This window comes from Chelon labrosus, assembly GCF_963514085.1.
Source record: "Chelon labrosus genome assembly, chromosome: 8".
Lineage (NCBI taxonomy): Eukaryota > Metazoa > Chordata > Actinopteri > Mugiliformes > Mugilidae > Chelon > Chelon labrosus.
In genome coordinates, this window is record NC_140358.1 from 742,351 (window position 1) to 769,516 (window position 27,166).

Below are 27,166 nucleotides of genomic sequence, written 5' to 3' on the forward strand. Positions count from 1 at the left end.
CTGAGGTGCCTTGATACGGCACTCTGGGAACAGCCTATTCGTTCAGAAATTTCTTTCTGTGTCTTACCCTCTTATAATCATCAGTATTAAAACAATAAAAGACCTGAAATATTTCAGTTGGTGTGCAATGAATCTAAAATATATGAAAGTTTGATTTTTATCATTACATTATGGAAAAGAATGAACTTTATCACAATAAGCTGATTTTTTGAGAAGGACCTGTATATATATATTCTTATTTTTCATTGTCTGTCAGAGCCAGAAAGAGTGAACATGGGATTTTCCATTTTAAAGCAGGACTTCAAAAGATGACTGCTAAGGTAATGAACTGTTCTTTGGTGCCCATGAGACTGCCCTGCTTCCTTGTTTGGTTTTAGAGTTGGGATTCAAATTAGAATCAGCTGTGATGGTTAGGATTGAGTTAAGAGACTAAGGTAATATATTCTGTCAATGGAATGTCCTACAGGGATAGTACAGCAAATACTGTGTGTATGTTTGCAGCTCACTGCCAGGAAGAAAGAGTGTGACAACCGTGTGACTGAAGCTCGTAATGAGTATCTACTGACATTAGCAGCTGTGAACGCTCATCAGAGGCACTATTACACTAATGACCTACCACTTATAATGAAGGTAACACACACACACACCCGCACACACCCACACGCACTTGCACACACACACACAGACACACACACACACACGGTAGCATACTAAATGGAGGAAGGTTAACTAAAACACTGTAACTACTTAATTACTACTACACAAATTGCACCCTTATTTTTTGAAATTCAAAAAAAAGTTTTTGTTGAACTTTTCAACACATGGCAAACTTAATTGTACACTACCTGTTCTGTATGGAGAAACATAAGTTAAGTAATTCTGAAGACAGACTCAACATATTTTTGTCTCGTGAACATGAACCTGTACGTGCACCCATTCGTCCATACATGCATACCTGCACACAAATACATACCTAACATGCTTCTACATACCAAACAGAATCCTAGCGGGGGTCTGTATCCACCTTTAAGTAGTCCCAAAACCTGTCATCATTTAATATTCTGAGCAAACATTCATAGGATGCTGTTTCAGTCATTTCACCCGTGGAATCTCTGATGCCTCCCAATGTCTTAAAATGACTCAACAAGCTGTTTACCAAAAAGTTGCATTTGGTTATATTGGGTAGCTGAGATTTATCCCCCAGTAAGCAGAGCTCTGGATTTGCTACTCAAAATAATTAGAATCTGAGTCCAGAAAGATCTGATTCTTTTTTGCATTTCCAACACAAGTCATCACCCAAATGTTTCATCTTATACAGTCTAGATGGTGTATAATAGTATCCATGTAATATGTTGTATTGCGTTAGTTTACCCTTCACCTTACCACAGTTATTGCCTATTTATCATCTTCAATCTCTCTATCAAGGTCCCTCCGCCAAATCATCTTTAGCTAGTTAGAGTCATTGCCGAGAGAAGAATTTGCAAGTTTATGAAATTGTCAGGCTTTTCGTTTTCCAAGTGGAAGTTTCATATATGTATGTATATATATGGTCTATCACCATGTTATCCACAACATTGTGTGGCTTTGAGATAATGCAACTCCTTATTTGCAAAAAAAAATCCAAAAGTTGTCTTTTCCAACTAAATCTTCGTCATTAGTGATCTTCGAAAAGATCACTAATGACGCTTAAAACCTTTTGAGTGCCACTGTTTCCAATACACAGATTTCCTTCCAATACAGACATCAGGATTATTCCACAGTGATGAGTATCTTTGTAGTGTGTGTGTAATTCTAAACATTTTATGCACTCTGGTCCAAACATCCCTTGAATGTAGTAGTATTGGATCTGTGATGTTAGACCTTTTTTGTGATAACACCTCCATGGTTTGGAAAGGCGAGCATCTCTCCTTTTCTACCTCCATCCAAGCTGCGTTGTCCTCCGTAACTTGCCAGTACCTTGCTATTTTCGCAATCTCAAAAGCTTAATAATACAATCTAAGATCTGGGAGGCCCAGCCCTCCCTTCTCTTTATATGCACATAACTTTCTCAGTTTTATTCATGGTCTTTTTCCGACCCATAGAAAATGCTTTATTGCATCATCCAGCTGTCTAAAAGTGGTTGATGGTATCCTAATTGGTAACATCATTGCGACATACCTAAACTGTGGGGCACCTATCATTTGTTTTAACATTAATTTTTCCCCACAATGTGAGTTTTTCCCACTTATCAAGGTTTGTTTTTATCTTTTGAAGCATGGGGTTAAAGTTTAGTGCCACTATTTCGCCCATATTATCATAAAGTTTGATGCCAAGATATTTCATTCCCTTGCGTACCCACCTAAAATTAAACTTCTCTGCCATAAATGAAGTAGAGAGAGGCATTGCCTCAGATTTGCTCCAATTGATGGAATAGCCTGAAAAATTTGAAAAGGATTGTATGGTGTCCATCAGATGTGGCAAAGAAGTCAAAAGCTCAGATACTACTGATAAAATATCATCAGCATATAATAATAATTTATGTCCAAATGATGATGATGAACAATAATGGGCTCAATGAGCATCCCTGTCGAGTTCCTCGGGTCAAATTAAAGAAAGGGGAGATTATCCCGTTTGTCATCACTGCTGCCTTAGGTTTTTTATACAACATTTTTATCCATTTAATGAAATTATAGAGTTGAAGTCAAAATGAGCCGGAAAGCAGAAGTTTCCACTCAACCCTATCAAAGTCCTTCTCTGCATCCAGAGAAATAGCAGTAATAGGAAAAATTTGGGATTTACTCAGCCACATTAAGTGTAGCAGGAGTCTAACAATATCAGTCGAAGTTCTATTTTTCGTGAAAGCCTGACTGGGGTGAACGATATTCGGTAGTACCAATTCACCTTTGGCTAAGCCACACCCTAGAATGTAGATTGACCAATCACAGCCAAGAGAGCTCCCACAGGGGTCCGACGCTTTTTCCACAGCGCTCCATTGACTTTAACGCAGGCGTCTCATATTTTCGGTCTCGGCAGGCTATACTGTCGGTATAGCCTGGTGCGTTCTATTTGTCTTGTAAGCGCGACTTGCAACTCGGGAGTGACGTCCCATCCGTGTCGGAAAACAAGTTACAGCGGGTTTTTGCATTCTGGTTACGACAGGTCGGAGAAAGTTTGTGGTTCATCAATGTGGTTCAATGTGCTTGGTTGCACTAGGCAGTTTGGACGGTTCGTAACATTTATAGTGTTTATCTCGTTTACAGTGCAACCACGGCGGATTTCACGTTCACTACATATTACACAAACATATTTCACAGTTTGATATCTGAATATTCCGTTTTGATTAACGTTAACGATAGGCTACTGCTCCGCTTTCTGCTCAAGACTCGGCATTGTTGTCATAGCAACATGGAGCGTCTCTAGCCAATTTAAACTGCACAAGCTACAAAATAACTTATTAAGCGGTATTTAGCTGTAGCGACATGCCTATTAGGTAACCGTATACACTGCTATGTGTACGACTTCTACATTTGGTTACAACAAAGACAAAAGTGCTTAAAATAGTAGAAAACCACAATGTTTACTATGTGTGATGCTCGTGGTAGCCATCTTGGAAACTGAACTCGGGGTCCTCTGAGCCTCGACGAGTTGACGACCTGTATATACGACCTCGGGGGCGTTCTATTTGCAACTTCCGGTTCGTAACTCCGGAAACCGACTCGGAAACCGAGTTCGGTGGACAAATAGAACGCCCCATATATCCAGGGTATGGATAAGCCCAATGATGTGCGCGCAAAACCCTGTGGAGCTAACCAAAACATCAGCTTAAGTTGCATAGTTGTTGATACGCCAGCACACGCTGAAGAAATACAACGTTATACGTGCGTAACGTTAGTCCGTTTGCTTCGTAATAACGATTATAGAAGTGAATAGAGACGTACCCAGCTTTGCATGAACAGTGTTGCTCCTTGATATTGTCAGTCCCAGCCTCCGTCTCGATTAATAGGATATGCGGTGGTTCATTTTTTGACTGTGACCGGTATGCTTTTGCCTCTATTTGGATGCCTTGTTGTTCGTTGCGTTTCACTTGTATGTCCTGAATATAGCCTTCGAACGCATATTGCAGCCCCTTTTGCCTACTTCTGTCGGACACTTTATTTGCTGCTTTATAAAAGTTTGACTAAAGTTCAGCAGGAAGAGCTGTCACAGCATAAGCCATGTTGATACCAGAGCCTTATAGATAACCAGAAAACCACAGCCCAGAAGAGAATGTCGGACGTAGCAACAGTGACTAAGGGGGGCGGGGCTTAGCCAAAGGCGAATTGTAAACGTGTCGCTAAAATTTTAACCTTACACCTTACAATCAAGATTAAGCAAATTTATAGGTCTAAAATTGGAGGGATCTGCCACATCCTTGCCCATTTTATTTAGGAATTAGTGAGATTACAGCTTCATTAAAAGTTGGTGCTACACAACCCTTATCAAACATCTCCTGATATACCCTGTGTAATACTGGTATGACGATATCTGCAAAGGCTTTATAATATTCCACTGGGAGTCCGTCATAACCTGGTGACTTCCCATTTTTCATTGAAGAAATTGCCTTCCTTATATCAGCTTTGGTTATGGGTGATTCCAATCCAGCTGCCTCCTGAGGTTGAAACTTGGGTACTGTCATGGTTTTCTTCTGTCATGGTTTTATGTCATGATTTGATTAGTTTCTTGGGTTTCTGTTTATTTTATTTTGTTAAGTTCTTGTTTTTTTTATTGTCATGGTTTAGTGTTTACTTTTTCTGTTTCCTGTTTTATTTTGTTAAGTTCTTGATTTCCTGTTATGTGTTACTCCATGTGTTTTCCCTTTTGAGTAGGTCATTGCAGTGTCTCGTCACCCCTCTGTTCCTCGTGTGTGTATATATAGCCCTGCCTTCCCCTTTGTTCCTTGTCTTGTCATAGATTCTATGCCTCGTTCGTGTCTTCCATGCCATAGATTTTCATGTCTTGTTTTAGTTTTCATGTTTTTTTTTGGATATCCTGCTGTGTCTGCAGCACTTTTGGTTTTTGTCATTTTTTTTAATTTTTTTTTTTATTAAAAACCTTTTCGCCAACTCCCACCTCAGACCTCTGAGTCCTGCATTTGGGTCCTAACCCCCTTACCTCGCAACCCCTACTTGACAGGTACATCTACACTACCAGTCAAAAGTTTGGGCACACCCTCTCATTTAATGTTTTTTCTTTATTTTCACGATTATTTACATTGTAGATTCTCACTTAAGGCATTGAAACTATAAATCAACACATACGGAATTATGTAGTAAACAAAAAACGTGTGAAATAACTTCTTCAAAATAGCCACACTCTTGGCATTCTCTCGATGAGCTTTATGAGGTAGTCACTTGAAATGGTTTTCCAACAGTCGTGAAGGAGCTCCCAGAGATGCTGAGCAGTTGTTTGCCCCTTTGCCTTCACTCTGCGGTCCATCTCATCTCAAACCATCTCAATTGGGTTTAGGTCAGGTGACTGTGGAAGCCAGGTCTTCTGGTGCAGCACTCCATTACTCTCCTTCTTGATCAAATAACCCTTACACAGCCTTGAGGTGTGTTTGTCATTGTCCTGTTGAAAAATAAATGATGGTCCAACTAAATGCAAACCAGATGGAATAGCATGTTGCTGCAGTATGCTGTGGTAGCCATGCTGTGCCTTCAATTTTTTGGAACCATGCATGTAGAGACCATCCGTTAACCTTTTCTGCGTCGCACAAAGACATGGCGGTTGGAAACAAAAATCTCAAATTTGTACTCAGACCAAAGCACAGATTTCCACTGGTCTAATGTCCATTCCTTGTGTTTCTTGGCCCAAACAAATCTCTTCTTCTTGTTGCTTTTCCTTAGTAGTGGTTTTCTAGCAGTTATTTGACCATAAAGGCCTGATTGGTGCAGTCTGCTCCGAACAGTTGATGTAGAGATGTGTCTGCTACTAGAACTCTGTGTGGCATTGATTTGGGATCTAATCTGAGGTGCTATTAACTTGGCGATTTCTGAGGCTGGTGACTCGGATGAACTTATCCTCAGGAGCAGAGGTGACTCTTGGTCTTCCTTTCCTGAGGCGGTCCTCATGTGAGCCAGTTTCGTCGTAGCGCTTGATGGTTTTTGCAACTTTTTCCTGACTGACTAAGCTTAATTTCTTAAAGTAATGATGGACAGTCGTTTCTCTTTACTTAGAAGACTGGTTCTTGCCATAATATGAATTCTAAGAGTTGTCAAATAGGGCTGTCAGCTGTGTACCAACCTGACTTCTGTACAACACTACTGATGGTCCCAACCCCATTAAGAAGGCAAGAAATTCCACAAATGAACCCTGACAAGGCACACCTGTGAAGTGAAAACCATTTCAGGTGACTTCATCATGAAGCTCATTGAGAGAAGTCCAAGGGTTTGTAGCGCTGTCAACAAAGCAAAGGGTGGCTACTTTGAGGACTCTAAAATATGAATCATATTTAGAGTTATTTCACACTTTTCTGTTTACTACATAATTCCATATGTGTTGATTCATAGTTTTGATGTCTTCAGTGAGAATCTACAATGTAAATAGTTATGAAAATAAAGAAAAAACATTAAATGAGAGGGTGTGTCCAAACTTTTGACTGGTACTGTATTTTAAGGAGAAACTGCTCTATACAGGTGTTGGGAGCTATGGAAGATGTAGGTAACTTTTCACAATATTTTCAGAATATCCTGTTTATATCATTAGCAGCAAAGAATTGTTTATCCCTCTGTTTTATAACTGGTATGGCATTAGTACAGATTCTTTCCTTTAACTGTCTCGCCAATAATTTCCCCATTTTTTTCTCCTCCTTTCATGAAAGTTTGTTTTTAATCTGTAAAGTGCATATTCTGTTTTTTAATTATATATCTCATGTAAAGAGTATTTAGGCTCGCTGTGTTCCTGAAATCTAGCTCCTTATCTTTTATTTCTTTTTCCACTTCTTTAATCCTGCTAAGATTCTCTCTCTTCTTCTTAGTGGCTTGTGCTATAAATGTCTCTCTTATATATGCATTTCAGACTTCCCACACAGTAACTATTTCTTCAGTGCTACCAATGTTGATTTCAAAGAAGGTTTTTAAATCTTCCTCTTTTGTCTTTCTAAAAGTTGAGTCTGACAATAATGCAATATTTAATCTCCCTGTACCCCTCCTCTCAGCCTTTAGATTGGCCTTAATGAATAGTTCGACTGGTGCATGAACTATAATAGAAATTGCTTTTATGTCACAGCTGGCCACATTGTCTGCCAGAGAAGTATTTATAAGAAAAAAATCTATCCTGGAAAACGTTTTATGACAGTGGGGAAAAAAAGTAAAATCCTGCACATTTGGGTTTGTCAGTCTCCATATATCTATTACTCCTACATCTCTATTCAACATATGCAAGGCCTCTGTCTCCTTTGTTAGGAAGAGGTCTGAATGAGCTCTTATCCAATACTGGATTCATTACATCACTACATCACCAGCTAGAATAATATTCTATTTACCTCATGGAAAAAATTGTGGTCTCCCTTATTGGGTGCATATATGTTACATAATACAAGTGGCACTCCCTCCACTACTGCTTCAAAACAGACAATCCTACCCTCTGCATTTTTAGTTTGTTTTAACAAAGTAAAACTTATGATCTTGTGAACCAGAATCAGAACACCGTTACATTTGCTTGAGAATGAGCTATGGAACACATGTCCCACCCATCCAACTTTAAATGTGGATTTCCTGTATAAAAACTATATTTGCCTGATTATTTAAAAAATGATAGAATCTTCCTCCTTTTGATAGGATTGCTGCATCCATTTATGTTCCGAGAAATAAACTTAACTGATCCAGTGGGGCGCTGTTGAGCCATAACAGAGGACGTGAGTTTGGAAGCTCCTGCTCATTTCGATTAAAATTGTAATTCATCTGTGCTTTTTGTTCACATATTTAGGGGTCCATGCAACAACATTGCAGAATCCCTATTATTTTTCTTTCCATATTTTTCCACCATTTTGAAAAAAATTGCATCTCAGAGCAAAATAAACTCCTCCTTGCCCATTCATCCAGTTCTCACCAAACTTGGCATGTATCTTTATGGACAAAGATAGTGAAAAGTTTTCAAACCAACTTTAGCAGGGTTATTGATTGCAAAGTTAACAGCTAATTAAATTTTACACACTGGCACAGTATAACTCCAAAACTAATATTTTGTGAAGTATATAGCCAAACTTAATAAAACTTCATATCATTGATAATAAAATGACTCTGTTCAAAACAATACACTGACATCTTTTAATATTTAACTTAACACACAACAAATCAGGAGTGAACAATAAACTAGTCCCTTAGAAGAGACAACTCTTACGGCTCCTGAATGACTCTTCATTTAGTTTTACTCTGAGTCTTCTATTTTAGCCTAGTTTGGCAATTGTGAATGGTTTCTGCATTGGTAAATATATTTTCATCAACTGTTTTCATAAAAGTCTTAAAAAGGATAAAATATGCTGAAAAATCTGTCTGTCATCTGGGGCCTGAGAAGAGAGTGACTCAGCACCGACCATTAGAGGGCGCATAGGTATGGAGTGAAATTAGTCTCAAAATTGTCACAAATGCGTATTCCATGACCCACACGTGAAACATGACATTCACAAATGCGTACAACGATTTGTGTGCGCGTAGAACGATTTGTGTGTGTGTATGTATGGATGGATGGATGGATGACAGCGAAATTTCTCCAGTCAACCCGTACATATACAATATCGATTTGTGTGTGCGTACAACGATTTGTGTGTGAATTCTGGGTGTCACAAATGCGTACCAAGCTATCTGAACGTGTGTGATTGTATTGCAAATTCACAAATCAGATCGTTCAACTTCACAAAGCTCATCCTTTTCGTTTTCAAAAGACTTCCTGCGCTTGTGAGTGTCTAAACCCACGCATACGGATCGGCAGATACGGACAGATCAGGCTGCGCACGCACACGGAGTTTTGAGACTATTTTCACGCTGCTCGGAACTGCATATCCACAAATGCATGGCGCCTTTAAGTGTCACTGGGAAAATGGGAAATCTGGGCTCTGGGCGAAGTGAGCTATATCTTTCCTTTAGGGAAAATTAATCTTTACTGATATAACTCGCTTCTCGTTTAGTTACAACACTGATCTCAACAGAGGACCACGTCGATATTAATATCTATTTTTAATTTAAGATTATTTAAAAAAAATTAAAAATCTTTGGTCCAGTAAGTCTTTGGTACAGCCTAAAAGCGGTTAGTGCGCAACCGCAGACAGTACCAGTGATGGTGGGACCCCCGACTAGTTCGTCTGAGGTGAGTATGTCTATTTTATTTAAGATAAATATCAAACTTGTTGTTATCAACATGATTAATCAATATGAATGATTAATAATTTATATTCATATTCATTGTTGATTGTTGATTTGAGATTAAAAATTATTTATTTTTTATTTATTGAGTACTTGATATTTTGTTATTTTACATTTTCGTATTTTTCCTACTGGTTTATTTAAGGGTCTCTGGACCGTAGTTTGTGCAACCAATCCGGTCTGGCTAAATTTAACTGAGTTCTGCGCCACAGTCATATCGGGCGAAATATGTGCGAATTCGCAGGGTGTAGGCTGTGCGGGATCCGACCATTATGATTTGAACCAGTCAACGCCACTCTAACTGGCTGAGGCATTGTGTCATCACAACGTACACCATAAGAGCCACTCCGATTGCCCAGTTGTTCCTCTTCTGTGGAAGCAATGGCCGAGTCTGCACCGTAGGCTACGACCTCTACTACTAGCTGTTCTAAATCATTGTTCACTAAATTGCAGGTAAGTTCGGTCAACCCATACTGCCTAGTTAACTTTATGTTCATTTATAGTGTTTGCAGATTTAGCTTTGTCGTATTAATCTAAACAGTTGCTACAATTAGCATTGCATCTTTTCCCATCAGCTCGTTAGCTTTTGAACACGACCATCATGCTAACGTTTGCAGAAGCTTTAACGTGAACAACATTGCAAACAACAGTTGTTCAGTCACTATAATTATCAGAGCGATAGTATTTATTTCTGTGCGAGACTTTGGCTGGCCGCCATTGTTGGGATAACTGTTCTTGTTGTTTTTTTCCGGCAAATACGGACGCATTCTAAAAAAGCTGGGGGTGTTAATTGCCGTTTCGATGCTAATCATTTGTCTTTTTCTACTTGTGCAGAGCGAGTCATCCTATTTGATAATCGGGCAACTGCAGACTGCATAAGGACACATGCATCAGAGCTATGGGGCCATTGTAGCAAAACTATCTGCAAATGTGTATTTCAATCCATGTGCGTGTAACCAGATTTGCAAATGTGACACTTTTTTTTTTTTTCATTCAAATCGGGTCAGCCCCAATTACTTCAGGGCTCAGTTGGGTTTTTACTTTTATTTTTATTATTATATTTTATTGTTCTATTTGTATTACATTTTTATTCACAGACGATGGTAATTTTATTTATTGTATGTTACCACTTTTTCACAAATTGTACTGCATTTTATGCTGCCTAAGACTGACGTTTGCAATAAAGATTGGGGAAAAAACTGTCGGGATTGGATTGTGATTTATTGTAGACCTGACTGTAGTCTAAAATGAGTTTAAATTTGACGTAGAAACGACGTCTAGAAGACCACATTTGGACTACAACTGGCTCCTATACAGAGGTACTGTGGACGTCATTAACGGACGTTCACTTGACGTCGGAAAAAGACGTCGTCTGGTGTCACGGTGTGCACCTTCAGAGGACCAAACTTAGACGTGCAAAAACGACGTTGAAAAGACGTTCTTTGAACGTGTCTTTGCGCAGTGGGGGGCATGTTGCAAATATAAAGTAAAAATAAATAAAGATGAACGTTTGTCTTGCTATTTGTTTTGGAGTTGCAACAGATAAATGTTTTAGACTAACATCTAAAAAAATTTCAGTGGCACGCGATCTACCCGCACTACCTTAGCGATCGACGTAATGAGCACCCCTGCCATAGATCATCTTGTCGTTTCCGACCACCAAGGCCTTTGCCGCTGCCACCAAGGTCCATCATTTAGTGTGACTGTGACAGCAGGCGTGTTGTGCAGAATGTGCACAGATGCTGGCGTGATGCCATGTGGTGGGCGTGACCAAACAAGGATAGGATGCAGCACCATTGCCCTATCGCTATGCTGAATATAAGAGGGATGTGGCAGCGGCACAAAAAAGGAAAATCCCTCCGAGCACGCCCACTCCATCTGTGGCGGACGTTTTTTTTGAAAAATTGCAGCAACTTTAAATGACCGTGGAGCTAAAACAACCCCGCCATCATAACACAGCGGTTATGGAAATAAAATTAGGATGCCGGTCATTTGAATTAAATTGCAATAAAGTTACACATGACCCACAACATATATAACAAAGGGCAACAGATTAAAAAAAAAACAAAAAAAAAACATCCATCTAAGGATTTTCAAGAGCGGTGCAGGTATGGAGCGAGATATGTCACAATATTATTTGTATAGGCAAACACCGAAATCCACGCGTATGATAGAATTTGCAAGCGCAAAGCCAAGATTCGTGACTTGTAAATTTAATTTGCAAGCACAAAGCCAAGATTCGTGACTTGTAAATTGGTATTTGCACAAAGGTGTTATTCAAATGTTTGGAAACTAAATCATACCATTCATTCATTCATTCATTCATCTTCTATACCCATTTAGTCCTATTAAGGGTCACGGGGGTCTGCTGGAGCCCATCTCAGCTGCCATCGGGCGAGAGGCAGGGGCACACCCTGGACAGGTCGCCAGTCCATCGCAGGGCCAACACACAGAGACAGACAACCATTCACACTCACACGCACACCTACGGCCAATTTAGAGTCACCAGTTAACCTAATGAGCATGTCTTTGGATGGTGGGAGGAAGCCGGAGTACCCGGAGAGAACCCACGCAGACACAGGGAGAACATGCAAACTCCACACAGAAAGACCAGCCGGCCCATGGATTTCGAACCGGTGACCTTCTTGCTGTGAGGCATCAGTGCTAACCACCTCGCCACTGTGCCGCTCTAAATCATACCAATTTGTACAAATATATCACTTCTCGCATTTGCATCTGTCTTGAAATTTCATTAGCAACTCTTACTTTCCGTGTGTGAAGTGTTGAATCTGCGTTTGCAGATCATCCAACGCGCACATTCATCCCTGCTTCCGCTTACGTAATTTTGAGACATTCCTTTCGCATTTTTCCAATCCTATCCGTACGCGAAGGTCTCAACCCATGCAAGAGTCAACACCCCCCCCCCCCCCCCCCCCAAAAAAAAATTAATATTCCAGTAGGTGGTGGTGTTGATCCTGCTTTACCGATGTACATTCGTTCCCCACTCTATGAAGTACTGATGGCTGCCCATGCACTCCGGTGAGACAGACAACAAAGACGTGGTGAGTGAAATGCATCAGTTTTGTGTTTACGATAACGTTTGTTTTTGAGACAATGCGTTGGCAGTTGGCATACAAAGACAATTTCTGTCTAGAGTCTAGCCTGAATGTCAACAAGGGGCGCTAATGTTTAACTATGTGGCTAATGGTTAGCGTTAGCTAACGATTAGCGTTAGCCTAAAATGCGGCCCAGGAAAGGATGGACTGCACTGTTTTGCTGTTACATTCATTTTGACTAAATGATATAGACGAACCTATGAAGTAGATGTAAGGGAAACACTTGAGGTCTGACACCAGAATATTGTCATCAGGATCAGTTTTAATAGAATTGCAGTAGCCATAGTACCTAATCACACAAAAATGTGTTTGTTAAATGTGCAGGTGTGTGTACAGTGTTGACATGACTAAAAAAAAAAAGTAAACAGTTACTAAGTAAACAGTTATAATACAGTTATAATACTGTACTTGTTGATATATATATATATATATATATATATATATAAATAATCTGGATCAAATATGGCACATAAATTAAGTGGCTGAGTTAAGGTTGAATTAAGGCTGACATCAGGAACCACTTCTGAAAATGGTTTGGCCCACCTTGGGGCCAGATTAGGGCCAACTCTGGTTGCAGTTTGGCTGAGTTGTGGGCCTTATGTGGCACACATGTTGGATGCCAGATGTGGGCCACATAAGGGCCGCAATTCATTCATGCATGTGGGCCAAGTGCAGTTTTGCTATGGGGGAATGACCGATAGCATAGGTCTTATGACAATCAATGGAAATTGGTGAAAACAGATCAGATCATTGTAATATTGAAATAAATGAAGGTTTCTGTCCCTGCTAGCTTAAAATAGAGTGTCATGCCAAATCCAGAGATACATAGCTTTCAGAAAAATGTTTTGTAGTTAGTTAGTGCGTACTGTAAGCTAAGTCGACAAGCCTGCTAGCAAGCTGCAAATGATAATTTTGGTGAAGCCAAATGCAACATAACGACACAAACATTGCCTGCAGGCCGAGGTTATTCAACATCCATAATATTTTATGGATGTTGAATAACCTTGGTCTGCAGTGATTTGTCCAAATTCAAAACACGTTGTCAAATCTGGGATCTAGGTCCAAATGGCCTGCAGGGAGAAGCCCCTCATTTCTTCTGTGTTTGTCTTCAAGGAGCGGAAACACTTGATCTCAACAGAGCGAGGAGGCTGTTGTTCTGTCTATCTTCTTGGTCCAGCACCACTTGTTGTGTATTGACTCCAGGTCTCTGCAGATGGTATGCTCCATCCTCCACTCTCGCACCGCCTTCTGGACTTAAATTCATGTTTGTTAAAAGAACCGTATGTAGGATTGTGGCCAAAACTGGTACTGCAATCACTTTCAAAATACTGTAGAACGGTGTATCCCCTCAGCCTCCCCCCTGACTCGAGGTTGCCAGCTAAGCTGCAGGATCCAGCAGGAACGTAGGTTGCTACAAGGAGCTTCCAATGGCAAGTGACGAGTCCTACACAGTAAGTTTTCTTTTTCTGTTAATAAAGTTTATGCTTCATGAGAGATGTTTTGCGAGGTAGGCTAATTATGTATCGCAAAAATCTACTAATGGCGATTAGCCAAATATTTCGTAAAGATGTACTGTAATACCACATTTCAGTCGGAACATAGATTGTTTTCATACCTTGCTAGTGGTGCGATATAAAGCTTTTTATGAACGCATTTAGCACGGGCGACCATGGAAAATCCACTGTCTATATATACGGAAGCACGAGGCTTTTAGCCTATACCAACAAACATGGTAGAATATAGCATCCAAAAGTCGAGGGTCAATTCCATGCCATTCCGGACTTTGTCACGACGTATTTCGGATTCATAACGAGGTCTTTTAGGTTTAGTAACGTTATACATGTTTTATCCTGTCACGGTTTATCCAAGGGGGGAGGTGGTAGGACCCAAGTGCAGGACAAAAGGTGAGGAGGCTGGAGTCGGCAACAGGTGTTTAATAAAACAAAAGGAAACAAAAGGCGCTGCTGGAAGAGCAGGAATTCCAAATACCAAAGGAAAACTAAAAACTCTCAAAAGACAAAAATGCAACATAAGACTCGAGACAAAAAAAACAGGGAGCACTAGAGACACACGGGAGTAGCAAAAACACTGGAGCAAAAAACACTAGAAGCATGGAGAACACACAGGGTAACAAACCATAGGGACTCACAGTAAGAAACCATTGGGAATGACGCGACAGGAACAAAGGGGAAGGCGGGGCTATATATGCACACACAAGGAACCAAGGGGTGACGAGACACAGGTGACAGAAATCAAGAGGCACAGGGTGAAACCAATTACTTAATCAACACAGAAACACAAGGAGTAAAACAGGAAATCAAAAACTCAACAAAGTAAAACAGGAAACGGGGAGACAAGAAACATGAACAAAACTCAAAACGTGAACACAGAAACCAAACCATGACATATCCGACACGTTCGTAGCTGCAGCTGTGGTAAGAGCAGAGCTGGCAACCCGGAAGACGAAACTCTACTGACTTCGTAATTAGTAGATAGCTTGAGGGTGGCGCCTCAGGCCAAAACACAACATGACAACATCAACATCAGTTGAAGGCTGCAACTCTCACTTTTAAATGACAATATCCTGGCCGGACCACTGTTGTCAGTGATATAAGTATTTGAAATGAACATGATTTCTTCATGTCTAGTGACATATCAGGGCCATTTTATGATTAATTGAAATACATTTCTTACATACGGTTCCTTTAAGACTCATATAACACTGTATAAAGACAATTAAGAATTTAATTTAACATTATGATCCCGCAGTGAAGTTGACATTTAACCTTTTTGATATAAAACATTGCGTTTTATCCAATCAGACATTGGTGGAATTTGTTGTGTCATAATTATCATATGAATTCTTGGCCAAAAACATGTTTACTGTGGTCGCAAAGACCTTGGCCTTTGACCCTTGAACACCTAGTATTTCTGAGATATCTTGGTCATAAGAATGGAACTGACTGATGTAGAACCAAACTAACTTTTTGTTGATTTCCTGGTCTGTGGTCCCAGATGTTAGACAGTGTTAGACAGGGGAACGAATGTACATCGGTAAAGCAGGATCAACACCACCACCCACTGGAATATGTTTTTTTGGGGGGGGGGGGGGACTCTCACATGGGTTGAGACCTTCGCGTAAGGATCGGATTGGAAAAATGCGAAAGGAATGTCTCAAAATTACGTAAGTGGGAGCAGGGATGAATGTGCGCGTTGGATGATCCGCAAACGCAGATTCAACACTTCACACACGGAAAGTAAGAGAATAATTTCTTTCAGTGTTCCGGTTTTCGGCCTTGGTTTCCTCATTTCCGGTTTTCGGTTTCTGCCAAGAATTTTCATTTCGGTGCATCCCTAAAATCTTCCCACCTTCAGATCCAAACATTATTCATGGGGTCTTGGAAGAATATTCTGCCATGTACCTGAGAGGAGCATGCAAGCCACAGAGAACATACATAATGTAGGGGTAGTTCCACAAGCAACATTTTGTCTTGGGAGCATGTTTTTTTCTAGTAGTGTATACTGTACACTTAAAAGCTAGTGTTGAAAGTGGTTGTGAAACTATTTAAACTAATACTTTTCCTCTACTTCCCATATCAGCAAATGGACGGCGATGTTTATGATGATTTAAGACGCTATTTCACCCTGCTCTGTGGGACAGAGATGGATGCCTGTCTGGCCACGCACAAACTGTACAGCAGGATATGGGACAGTGCTGCTAAGGTCTGTACTATGTGTGTGAACATATGAATGACAGACTTTTCTCACAAAATACAGTATATAAAGTCTGATGCCCTGCCATCTGCAAGAGTGAAAGTCATTATTTGCACTTTGTGATCAGTTTCATTTAAGCTGCAGGTATTGGTCATAGGTAAGACATAAAATGTGTCTGACATAAAAAAAAATGTGTTTGAGAAATATAATATTTGCAGCATATTATATAATTTCACACAGAAATCTGAAGGTCAGAAACTTAGGTGGTTTAGGCTTCTGCGTTAAGTTGACGCAGAAGCTACGGCGATAATACAGACACCTTCACAGAGCCTAGCGCTGTAACTGACGTGCACCTCCCCAGAAATGTAACTAAGCAGTACCATATAAGCGCCTTAAGATCTGACCAGTGTACATCTGCCCGATAAAGACTTTAATCATTAAACACGAAAGTTGCGCATCCTAACACGGACAAGTTGGCCTACTGTTGTTTAATGATATACCATTTTTAAAGATATTTGCAAAAGCTGTGATTTGCCATTTGTTTATACTAATCTTGTTTTTCATCTTAACAAAAAGCAGCCATGCGGACAACTTTAACATAGCGTCAATTAGTTTGCCAACTGGTGCAGCACTTGTCTGTATGCAACGGAACACAGTAAATTGTCCAAATGATATAAACTTGGAGAATTTGGTTTAGAATTGACCCACCAACTGATCAGTCTAGGTCAGGGTTCGGCAACCTTTGTGACATGGAGTGCCAGTTTGAAATTTTCTCAATCAGTGTGGTATTATCAACAATAACAATAAGTTAAATTATGACACAAAATATATTAATATATTTCCAATATACCTGGGATTTTATTACATCCATATAGAGCACATTTAGTCATATTTTTAAAGATATTTTTCCATTATTAACTCAAAACACTGCTTCATTAACATATTGCACTGGGAAGAGAGGCCAAAACTGAGACCACAGTGCAACTTTACTATATCTGTTTATCATAACCAAACAGCAATAATAGTACCATATCTGTATTATATCATAACATTAGCCACAAATAGCCACATCAACATTTCAAGACATGGACAAACGGCTGCAAACTAAAACCAAGTGTAGGCTGAGGCACCATTCAATTAACAGATGCTTACCAGATAGTCAGTGTGATCCCTGGCCCTGCTTTGCTTGGCTGAGCTCTGTAATCTGGGGCTTGTAGTTAGTTACTTTGAGTTGCAAACATGCCTCAGAGTGCTCTGTTGTTAACTGACTGTGGGTGGGACTGTGCACATGTTTAGCACCAGTGCAATGTCCCGGAGACAGCTGAATTTCTCAGCTGCAGATGCCCAGCAGGCAAGGATGTGGGCTCCAAACTTCGTCACCCACAGTGTTGACCTCTTCAGCTCAATCAGCTGCATTTCCATGTACTCTATATCCATCCAGTCGATCAGAATAGCATCCAAATCGTGTCCATCAAAGCTGTCGGGCTTGATCAAGAAAGGGAACATTGGTCTATACCTTTTAAAATGCACAAATTCGCAATGTGAACTCAACTCAACTCGAGTTTCACAATCCACTCCTAAAGTTCTGGATACTTTTGGCCTGTTTCAGCCAGAAAGGCCTTGATAGCGTCAAAGCAGCTGACAAATCACTCCAGAACTTTTCCGCAGCTTAGCCATCTCACTGCTGAGTGGAGAGGGAGATCTGTGTATGTCTGTCCAGGTCCTCCAGCAGGGACTGAAACTGCTGGTGCGCCAGTGCGGATCGCTTCGCTATGAAAGTTAATAATCTTTGCCACCGTGGCCATAACTTCATTGAGATCCGAATTTAACATTTTTGCATGCAGATTTTCTTGATGTATCATGCAGTGGAGTTTCATGATGGGGTGGCCGAATTTGATAGCTCCCTTTTGTCTCCCAACCATGGCAGGAGCGCCGTCTGTGGTCACTGAACATTTTGAGGAACGAGGGATTAACATCGGGAAAGTGTTTGCAATTACTGCCTTGGCTATGTCTTCACCTTTTGTTGTGTCAGGCATCGACTTCAAGCAGCCAAGTTCCTCTCTGACAGCTGAATCACAGTACCTTGCCATGGCTGCCAAATGCGGGATGTCATTCATATCCACGCTTTCGTCAAGTGCAATGCTGAATACCGCGTGTCCATGAGGACTGGAATGCCCTAGTTTTGACCTTTTTAGCAGCCTGCGTTGCCATTGTTGACAACATCTGTAATGCGTGGGTCTATAGGAATGTGGGCAGGACCGCGGCTACAGCGTTGCAGGGATTGTGGGCCGTTGCTGTCACTCAAACCCAAGAAATCAGGCCACACAAAGCGACGATCTTCATAACATCGTCTGCCAGTGTTTCTGAGAAGATACTTTATTTCCTACAAACCTCTATGTTAATTTTATTTAAAAAACTCATATCTCATGGTACACTGAAAAAAAAGAAATACATGGTCTCTTTATGTCATAGTTTTGAGACAGAAGATTAAGATTAAGCCAGGACAAAAAGAATAAATAAGATGACTGACTTAAAGGACAAGAGAAGTTTTTAGAAGTTCAGACAAAAGAAGGGGAAAAAGGCTAGATAGACTGCTCGAATGCTTATAAGGCTGAGGCTTTTAACAAGGGATGTTTAAATTTAACCCATACTCAAAATGCCTGAAGTAGGTGACAGGAACGCCTCCAGATTTCCCTGGAAATTTTGAGCAGTCAAAGACCATAAAAAGCTAGCAGAATTGAAAACACTGGGTGTTTTTGTTTACACAGAAAAGGCATTTCTATTACACTGAAGACAGAAGTTTAACGAACAGGAGTTTACAGAAGCTGGACCAGAGTTCCAGAAATAAACAAAAGGGTTTGTCGAAGCTGGCTGGCAAATACTGGAGCTTGTTCTGCACCTGTATCAAAAATTAAAAGGTAGGCACATTAGGAATTTCACTTCCAAGGTTGACAAAAAGACGATGGCTGGTTCTGCAGACCTAAACGGAAGAACTGGTGATGAGTAGGAGAGTTGAAAGTCCTTAAGTAGTGTTATGGGCTTCCTTGGATAATGAGAAGCGGGTGAGTTAGCTGCCCAGCCCCAGCACAACTCCCAGCAGCAGTGCAACAAGTCACCTCTTGACAATTTCAAAACTGTGTGAGAACTTCTGCTGAATGCAGCCGATAATGCAACTTTTTTCTCACAGGGAATGTATGAAAAATAAATACTTTTCATTCATTAATTTTCTGTAACCAGCTATAAATACTTTTGTTATTCTTAATAAACTGCAATTCGTTGCTGTGTTGTCAGGTGACCAGAGAGAGAAATATTCAACAGTTTCTGCAAGAATCTATTTCCTTCAGCAAAACACCTGAATTCACCTTCCACACTGCTCCATGTGACAAGGTATGTGTGTGTACTGACTGAGGACCAGTAAACTTTGGGGGAAGGGAGATTTCGTAAAGGGACTGACAGATTTTGTGCCCCTCCTCACCATCTTGAACATTGACTCCTAGTTTTAGAGACAGTTTGCAGAGGTCTGGGGTAGACATATTATGAGAAATTACCTGTATAGGATTTATGAACCTATATTCAGACAGCTGCGTAGGAGAATAAGTGATGGATGTATGTTACGTGCCAGACAGGAGCAGTGTATTTCCTTTGTTTCTCTCTCTCCCCCTCCCCTGTTCATTGTTGATTCCACAACTGGTTCCATCTGAGAAGTCTGATGGGGCCTGGTTGGCCTACATTGAAAGAGATCCAGCTACAGGCTTCTCTCTCTCTGCTGCTTTTGGATGATCCGCTTGATCCAGTCTCTGCTGCTCTGCTGCTTGCTTTCAGATGGTCTGCTTGGTCCAGTCTGCTCCCTGCTGCTTGCTATTCTGCTGCATTATTGCTCGACTGTTTTTGAATTTTGAATTTTGATTTCTGTTACTTACCTTATTTATTATTGAGACGTGTGGACCTTTGAGTACCATTTATTTTAGTTGTGGTGGAAGGTGCGGACTACAGGTGAGATTGGAGTACACTAAACACCTCATCACGAAGGTAACCTTTTGTTTATATACACTGGAATTATTGGTTGGTGCCACCTGTATAGTTTTTGGTTACACCTTTGAGTAGAGAAGATAGTTAGGGCTTTTTGTTTGTTGCTTTCAATATGGATGGCAGGTCTATTTTTGTTATATTACTTTTCATTTATTTGGCATAACCACGCAGTCCAATCCTTCTCCACTGTTATGTTTTCTACATCCAGACTCGACTTCATTGGTTGTCCTGTGTTTAACCCCCAAATTCCCCTAGATCTTCCTAGGAACAATGTAACAAAACTCATGTCCAGCACACTGCACATTCATGGAGAATTTACTGAATAGCTATGATTTGGTTAAGCAGCAGTCACCTGGAATTTCATATACAGTTTAACAGGCAAAGCATGAAAAGATTTTGATGATTTTCTCCTCTGTCAAGGTGACTGCTCTGCAGGATTTTTCTACTTCAGAGGGGGAGGGCTGTTTGGTGAGGGAGGCCAAGAAATGGGCTACCAAGGCTGCAAAGGACTACAAGATCATCATCCACGGAGAGAGGGTCAGACTTGTGGATGTAGTAACAGTTTTAGTAGTTTTAGTCTATTTCTTTTAATTGTTCCATTCTGCAAGCATTCCTTTGTCTGAAAATGTCAGCTGTCACTGGGCCGAATGTTTTTTATTATATTGTTTTCTCCTGTAGTTTTTGGTGATACATCTCTCAGTGTGTGAAAAGCATGATTTCTTTCTAATATTAAATCAACAAATTCAGCTGGTGTAGTATCTTTAAACCATTAGTAAACAAATGAAGCACATAGTGTTTTTTTATTTCATTTTTTTTGTCACTGTAATTCACGGCATTTCAATAAGTAAGACAGATTAGATAAGATACAGACATTAAATGTGGCATGAAAAAGTGGTGCAATTAGTGAAATAATAGGGTTTTATGTTTCCATTCTAATAGGCAATGTCTCTTTTTCTTTTTTCCAGGCTTTACAGATGTTTGAGAGTCGACTGAAGCTGTTGTCAGGGGAGACTGGCCTCAGTGTAGAGCAGAAGATGGCTGAAGTGCAGGACAGTGTCAGGAAAGCCAAGGTACGTGCTTTTAAATGTGGCCTTTCTCTGTAAATGTGTTTAATGTGTAACACTCAGCAGGTTACCAGATTATGTTTTCTGCTGTTCATGTCATTCTGCTCTCCACTGCAAGTTCCTCTCTTATGCAGAAGTAAAGCAAGCAAAGCATCAGTATTATAAAGCAGTTTTTTTTATTATATATTAAATATCATTTTAATTTACATTTCTAATAGAAAAAAAAGACATACAAATATGTACAATACTGCAAATGCATGAAATTGTTTGTTTGAAAGGGAATGGATGGGATGAGAGGGATGAGGGGATAAGATGAATGCATGGAGGGCTTGTTGAGCATTCACAGAGTTTTGCACTGGTTCGAAAGGGCTTAGGAAGCAGTTTGAACAGAAGAGGTAGATAGGATGTGAGAGTCCCAGTTGGTTGGTGTTGCTTATTTTGACGTTGAACACTATGGTGTCTGGAGGGTGGAAGGAAATATTGGAAAGGCTGGCGTGCTGGGATGGGTCGTAGGTGGATGAAGAGGCTGCGAATTCGGAACAGTGTAGGAACCCGAAGAATAAGAGGAACATGGCTTCGAGTGTTGAATTTATTGGACCTGCTCGGAGGGTTTGGATGCAACAAGTCAGGAAATTAACTGTCAGAGGTAGCTGTTTTGGAGCTGTCCGGGGTTCGTAAGCCTTTGATTAGCATGCTGACATGGGCAGTTTGGATGATTTCTAAGGGCAGAATTGAGGGCGTTGATTTTAAATGGTGTTGTGTTTTGAGAAAATGGGATTGTCAAAGGGGCTGTTTGGTGGGATTGTGAGGACAGGTATGGAGGAATCGGCAACTGGATGATTTGCTACCTAGGTTGTTGAAGTTATTACAGACCATCCTACCGCCCTGGTGGAGTAAGGGTCTTCCTCTGTTACCAATGCCCTGGGGAATGGAACTGTAGACTGAAGGTGGGATTGTAGCTGTAGAAGAAGAGGAGGGGGTGATGAAAGGTGCGAAAATGCATGCTGTGGCTGGGTGGGAGGGAGTTCCACATACGGTGCAGGCAATGGTGGGGCAGGCAGCAAACACTCTACAGTAGAGGTCAGAGTTGGGGGTGCCCCAGTATGTACCCTGATTACACTGGTATAGTCTGCCTGGGAAGTGAAAAGAACATGGTATGAGTAAAAGCTGGTGTCTCCAAACCTCAATGCAATGTCTAAGGTGTGTCTGTGAAGGTTCTCAGTCATCCAGGTCATTATATATCCAAAAAAGGTTTAAAAAAGGCAACTGGACTTGTAGAGTTTTTTTGAGAAGACGTTTCACCACTCATCCGAGTTCTTCTGAACTGAAGAAGCTACAGTTCTGAACTGAAGAAGCTACTCGGACGTCTTCTCAAACAAAACTCTACAAGTCCAGTCGCCTTTTTTTAAACCTTTTTTGGAAATGTCTGAGGCGATAGACATGTGGTCATTGAGTTCTGCTTTTATTTTATTTAACCCTTAATTGTCCCGCAATGGGGAAATTTCAGTTCCTGTTGTTTGACCCATAAATTTGTTCTGACAGTAGTGTGTACAGTTGGAGCAATTGGGGGTTAGATGCTTGCTCAGGGCAACCGTGGACACAGCCGGAGGTGAAGCTCCACCTCCTCCACGTTGGTGGATGGGGCCAAACTAAAACATTAAAATACATGTCAAATTTTTTTAAGGATGGTTTCTGTCATTTTAGGTAGTTTATATACTGTTGATGCATGTTCCAAGTGTCAATTTTTTGGATAAGTGTTAGTTGGCTGCCTTTAAAAATAAAACAAGTACAGTGTGGCAGAAAGGTAAAATAACAGAACAGCCCTTTACCACCTCAAAGGAAAAAGAGGGGCGCAAGGCGTGAGAGAAAAAAAGGTGAATTAACAAATGAGTGACACCTGTGAGCCGGGGAGAGGGAAGCTACTGACACAAGCAGTAAGGAGGAGAACAGAGAGGAGTGAGAGTGATATTTGAAGAAAAGTAAAGTAAATATTGTAAAAAGAAAAAAACAAAAAAAAGTGAACCAGTTGGATTTACTGGGGGACTAAGGAAACCCATGGTCTGAGGAGTGGTGAGGATCCCCGGAGTCTGTAGGAGGAAAAAGTTGCCTGTGTGCCCTGACCCTGCATACTTGGACCCCATACTTGCCTGGGCTGGAGAAAACCCCACGTAGGTCACTCTCCAGACTTCACCTGTGTCCCTTCAAACACAAAAAAGCCCCTCAACCTTTTCCCCTCTGATCCACCATACTCTCCTCACACACACACACATGCACGCTCACACACACCTGAAGTTGGAATTGGACTACCACACACGCACTCTCATACACACTTGAAGTTGGAACTGAACTGGACTACCACACACACACATGCTCATACACACCTGAAGCTGGAACTGAACTGAACTAACAAAACCCTTCATTCTTTTTGGACTTTGATTACTTAAAGGTGACATAGAATGATTGAACGGGGTATTTATCCTTGATCTGTGATGTGACATGTAGACAACAAAATTTTGGTTGGGTCTGTAATGCCTTAGAAGCTTCCTAAAAACCTCTCTCAGAAAGCTATATTAGGGTGGGGGATTTTAAACGCGTGGTTTTGCACCTATTTGGCGCCCCTTCGGGCTTAACTGGCAACCTCATTATGAAATGCAAGCACTTGACGCTGATTGGCTGCATTTGCTGCCACTTGTTACCCTAGCAGGGGAGGTCAACCAGAGGCTAGTTGAGAGCAATAGACGAAACTCTCAATGTTGAACACAATAAACGGAGTAGATAAAGACATTAAAAAGCTACTATTCCGCTGTCCCGATGGTAACGCTAACGTTACAAATCAAGCCTGGTGTGTTAGTCACCTGTGCTAAGTTATGGTTGATGCTAACGTTACTCTAAAGTGCGAACAGTAGTCTTACACAAACCAAAACGAATATTCTATTTTAACGTTTTAAAAACAATCTAACAACAACTTGATACTTACAGTTTGTACTGGTTGTTGAGGATGATTTGATAGCAAAGTTGGAACTGCTCCGCTGCATAGCATCAAGCGCTGAGAGAAGCCGGCTTGAAATTGTCCCAGGTTTGTAAAACTGTCAGAGGTGAAATGGGCTGAGCAAAGTAGCAGTCTGTGGTTGAATGTAGTTGGAATCCGATTATAAATGAACAGCAGCCACGCATCTCGTGCATTTCTTTCGGTGGGAATGTAATGGAAAGTTTGCACACCGCTTGCACAGCCTGGAAGAGCACACCTCGGAACGCGACTCGCCATTTCGCCTTGAACTCCGCAAGCACTGCTGCAATGTACTTCCCGTTGGAGGCGAGAGGGCGGATGTATGCAAATTATTTTGAAGGGGAGGGAATTGAATGAGAGTGGGGGGGCAGTGAGATGCATTTTACGTAATATGTATCCGTTGTTCAGATTGGGCCATTTTCTGGCTGACATTTCTAAAGGAGGAATTTCTATGAAACGGAGATGTTCAGAATGTCTAGCACTTTTCGTATGTTCGTGAATGCGGGCAGACTACCGTTATTCAACTAAGACAAGGTAAAAACGTTTTTTCATTCTCTGTCACCTTTAAAGTGATTTTTTTTTGTTATGTTGCCATGATTTGTGTTAAATGAGTAAACTGTGAATGCTGATATTTTTGTTTAATCCCTATTCTGCCTGAGTAACTTTACAAGAAAAAATCTAAATAGAATTTGATTTGTAGTTTGGATTTGGGTTGCACATTATCTGTTGCTTCTTTTCAGAAGTCTGCTTTATATATATTAAATGCTCTGCTATAGTTCTACTTTTTATTAATCTCCTGTCTGGCGACGAACTATTTGTGTGTGTGTGTGTGTGGGTGTGTGTGTGTGTGTGTGTGTAACCGTTTTTAATCCCTACGCTACAGAAAATGGCGCCCAACGTGGGGCCCGACGAACATTAGTAATTGTAGTTACTTCAAAAGCTTCACAGATCTTGTTCTGTGAAGCTTTTGAAGTGATAATGGATCTGTGTATGGTATGCAGTGTTGATGTTTTTGATTAGGTCTGCTTTTACAGTGAAAATTTTGATTGTTGTGATTTATGACCTGTAATGCTGCTGTGTTATTCCTCCTAACCATTCATAACCCACACATCACATTATGTCTACTCAGCAACCCATGCCTGTGTCACCCTCAGTTTTGCTTGATATTGAAGCTCCTGACGTACAAACCCCTCAAACCATTCATGGTACAGCCAGTACATTTGGTGCACACTTACATACTTACTTTCCAACCCCACACCAACCTCAGGTAACTACCTCTGGAACTCAAGGACATTCTGCAGTTTGCGCTCCCATAAATAGTCCGCGATCTGTCAATCAATCCCTTGCTTGGGAAACGGATGATGCATATTCCTTACCAGATCCCGGAGGAGGGACTCATACTCTTCCTTCTGCTTCCTCCCCATATTCAACATCTCAGTCCCATTGTGAACTTCCAAAAGCCATCCCTACGCCTGCTCGTAGCCTAACTCAAATTGCAGTGACAGCTCAGGATGGGTGGGACAGAGTACATGGAGCAATGGAAGGGCAAGGTAGAGAAATAAAAAAGCTGACAGAGGATGTAGCAGAGATTCAAACTTCCTCCAATAAGCACTTGAAAGATCTTACGTGTCAAATCCAAACACATCATCACCAACTGATGTCCAAAATTGGGAGAAGGGATGGAATTAGGAATGAATCAACTCCTAAAAGGAACTAAAATGGTGGTGGAAGAGGAACTGAAACGGTCGGAAATCTCCCTTCTGGCAGTGGTTCGCTTCATGGTGGAGCAGCTGCAGATAGAACTTCAAAACAAGCTCAAGGAGTTTTATACAAACACACAAGAAAGCGTCTACAAGCTAACTGAAACAGTTGAAGCTTGTCACACTGACATAAGGAAAATGACCACAAAACTTGGACAAGTGGGAGTAGAGGAAAAAGAGCGACTTCAAATCCTTTAACAGAAAACTGATTTGTTAGAACAAAGACTTGAATCCCCTAAGGTAGAGGTCCAATCTACCTCTCTTTCTCCCAGCTCTGGCTCATGTTTGGTTGACAAGCCATCAACAGTCACACCTGTCACAAATAGTGGCCATATGAAAGTAACCTTACCTACTTATGGTGGTCTTAATGATGGTCACTTTCTTGCAGTTCATCCTTTATTGGATGCTGAATTCCTTGCTACCTTCAGAACTGTACTCCGGGGAACTGCTCGTGACTGGTGGGAAATCACCCGATCAGAGGTAACTTCCTGGAGTCAGTTTGAAACCGTGTTTTTGGCAGCTTTCCTTTCAGAAGACTATGAGGATGAGCTAGCTGAACGGGCTCAAGTCAGAACTCAAAAACAAAATTAATGTATCAGAGATTTTGCTTTCTCCTATAGAACTCTCTGTAAGAGTGGGGTTCCATCTCCAGCTAGCATTATTAAAATGATCTTGAAAAACATCAAACCTCATCTTGCTAGTCAACTCAGGGGTCGAGTTGACACAGTCGAAGATTTGGTGCACCTTGGCCATCAACTAGAAAAAGACCACGAACAACAGAGAATGAGCGTTAGAAATGCTAACCCCTTTCCTAAAAATACAAACTTCAGACAACCAGTTGACCAAGCCAGATGTCCAATTTTGTGCTGGAGATGCAAAGGAAACCACCCTCCTGGCTCGTGCCCACGTTACAATTCACCTGACCCCTCCTCTAAAAACCCCAGACAACAGGTACCCAGGCATCCTGTAACATCACTAAAATCAAAAGGGCCCCTTGGTAATGGTTCTGTGTCACTGGTAAAATCTAAAACATTTAGCCACCCCAGACCACAACCATCACAGGATACCTCAGGTGAATCAAATTCATCAACTACTTGTG

The 27,166-nt window shown here is 40.9% G+C and overlaps 1 protein-coding gene across 1 annotated transcript in view; it reads left to right on the forward strand.

The window, feature by feature from the left end:
- The window catches only part of LOC311491980 (F-BAR and double SH3 domains protein 1-like), a gene marked incomplete at its 5' end in the record, with an annotated part of 107,086 nt that overhangs the window by 9,556 nt on the left and 70,364 nt on the right, over positions 1-27,166 (forward strand). The window contains 6 exons of the mRNA XM_084550075.1: positions 257-320; positions 502-630; positions 16,094-16,216; positions 19,499-19,594; positions 20,657-20,773; positions 21,202-21,306. Coding sequence (XP_084406201.1) covers positions 257-320; positions 502-630; positions 16,094-16,216; positions 19,499-19,594; positions 20,657-20,773; positions 21,202-21,306 — 634 coding nt within the window. The remainder of the gene's footprint in view (positions 1-256; positions 321-501; positions 631-16,093; positions 16,217-19,498; positions 19,595-20,656; positions 20,774-21,201; positions 21,307-27,166) is intronic.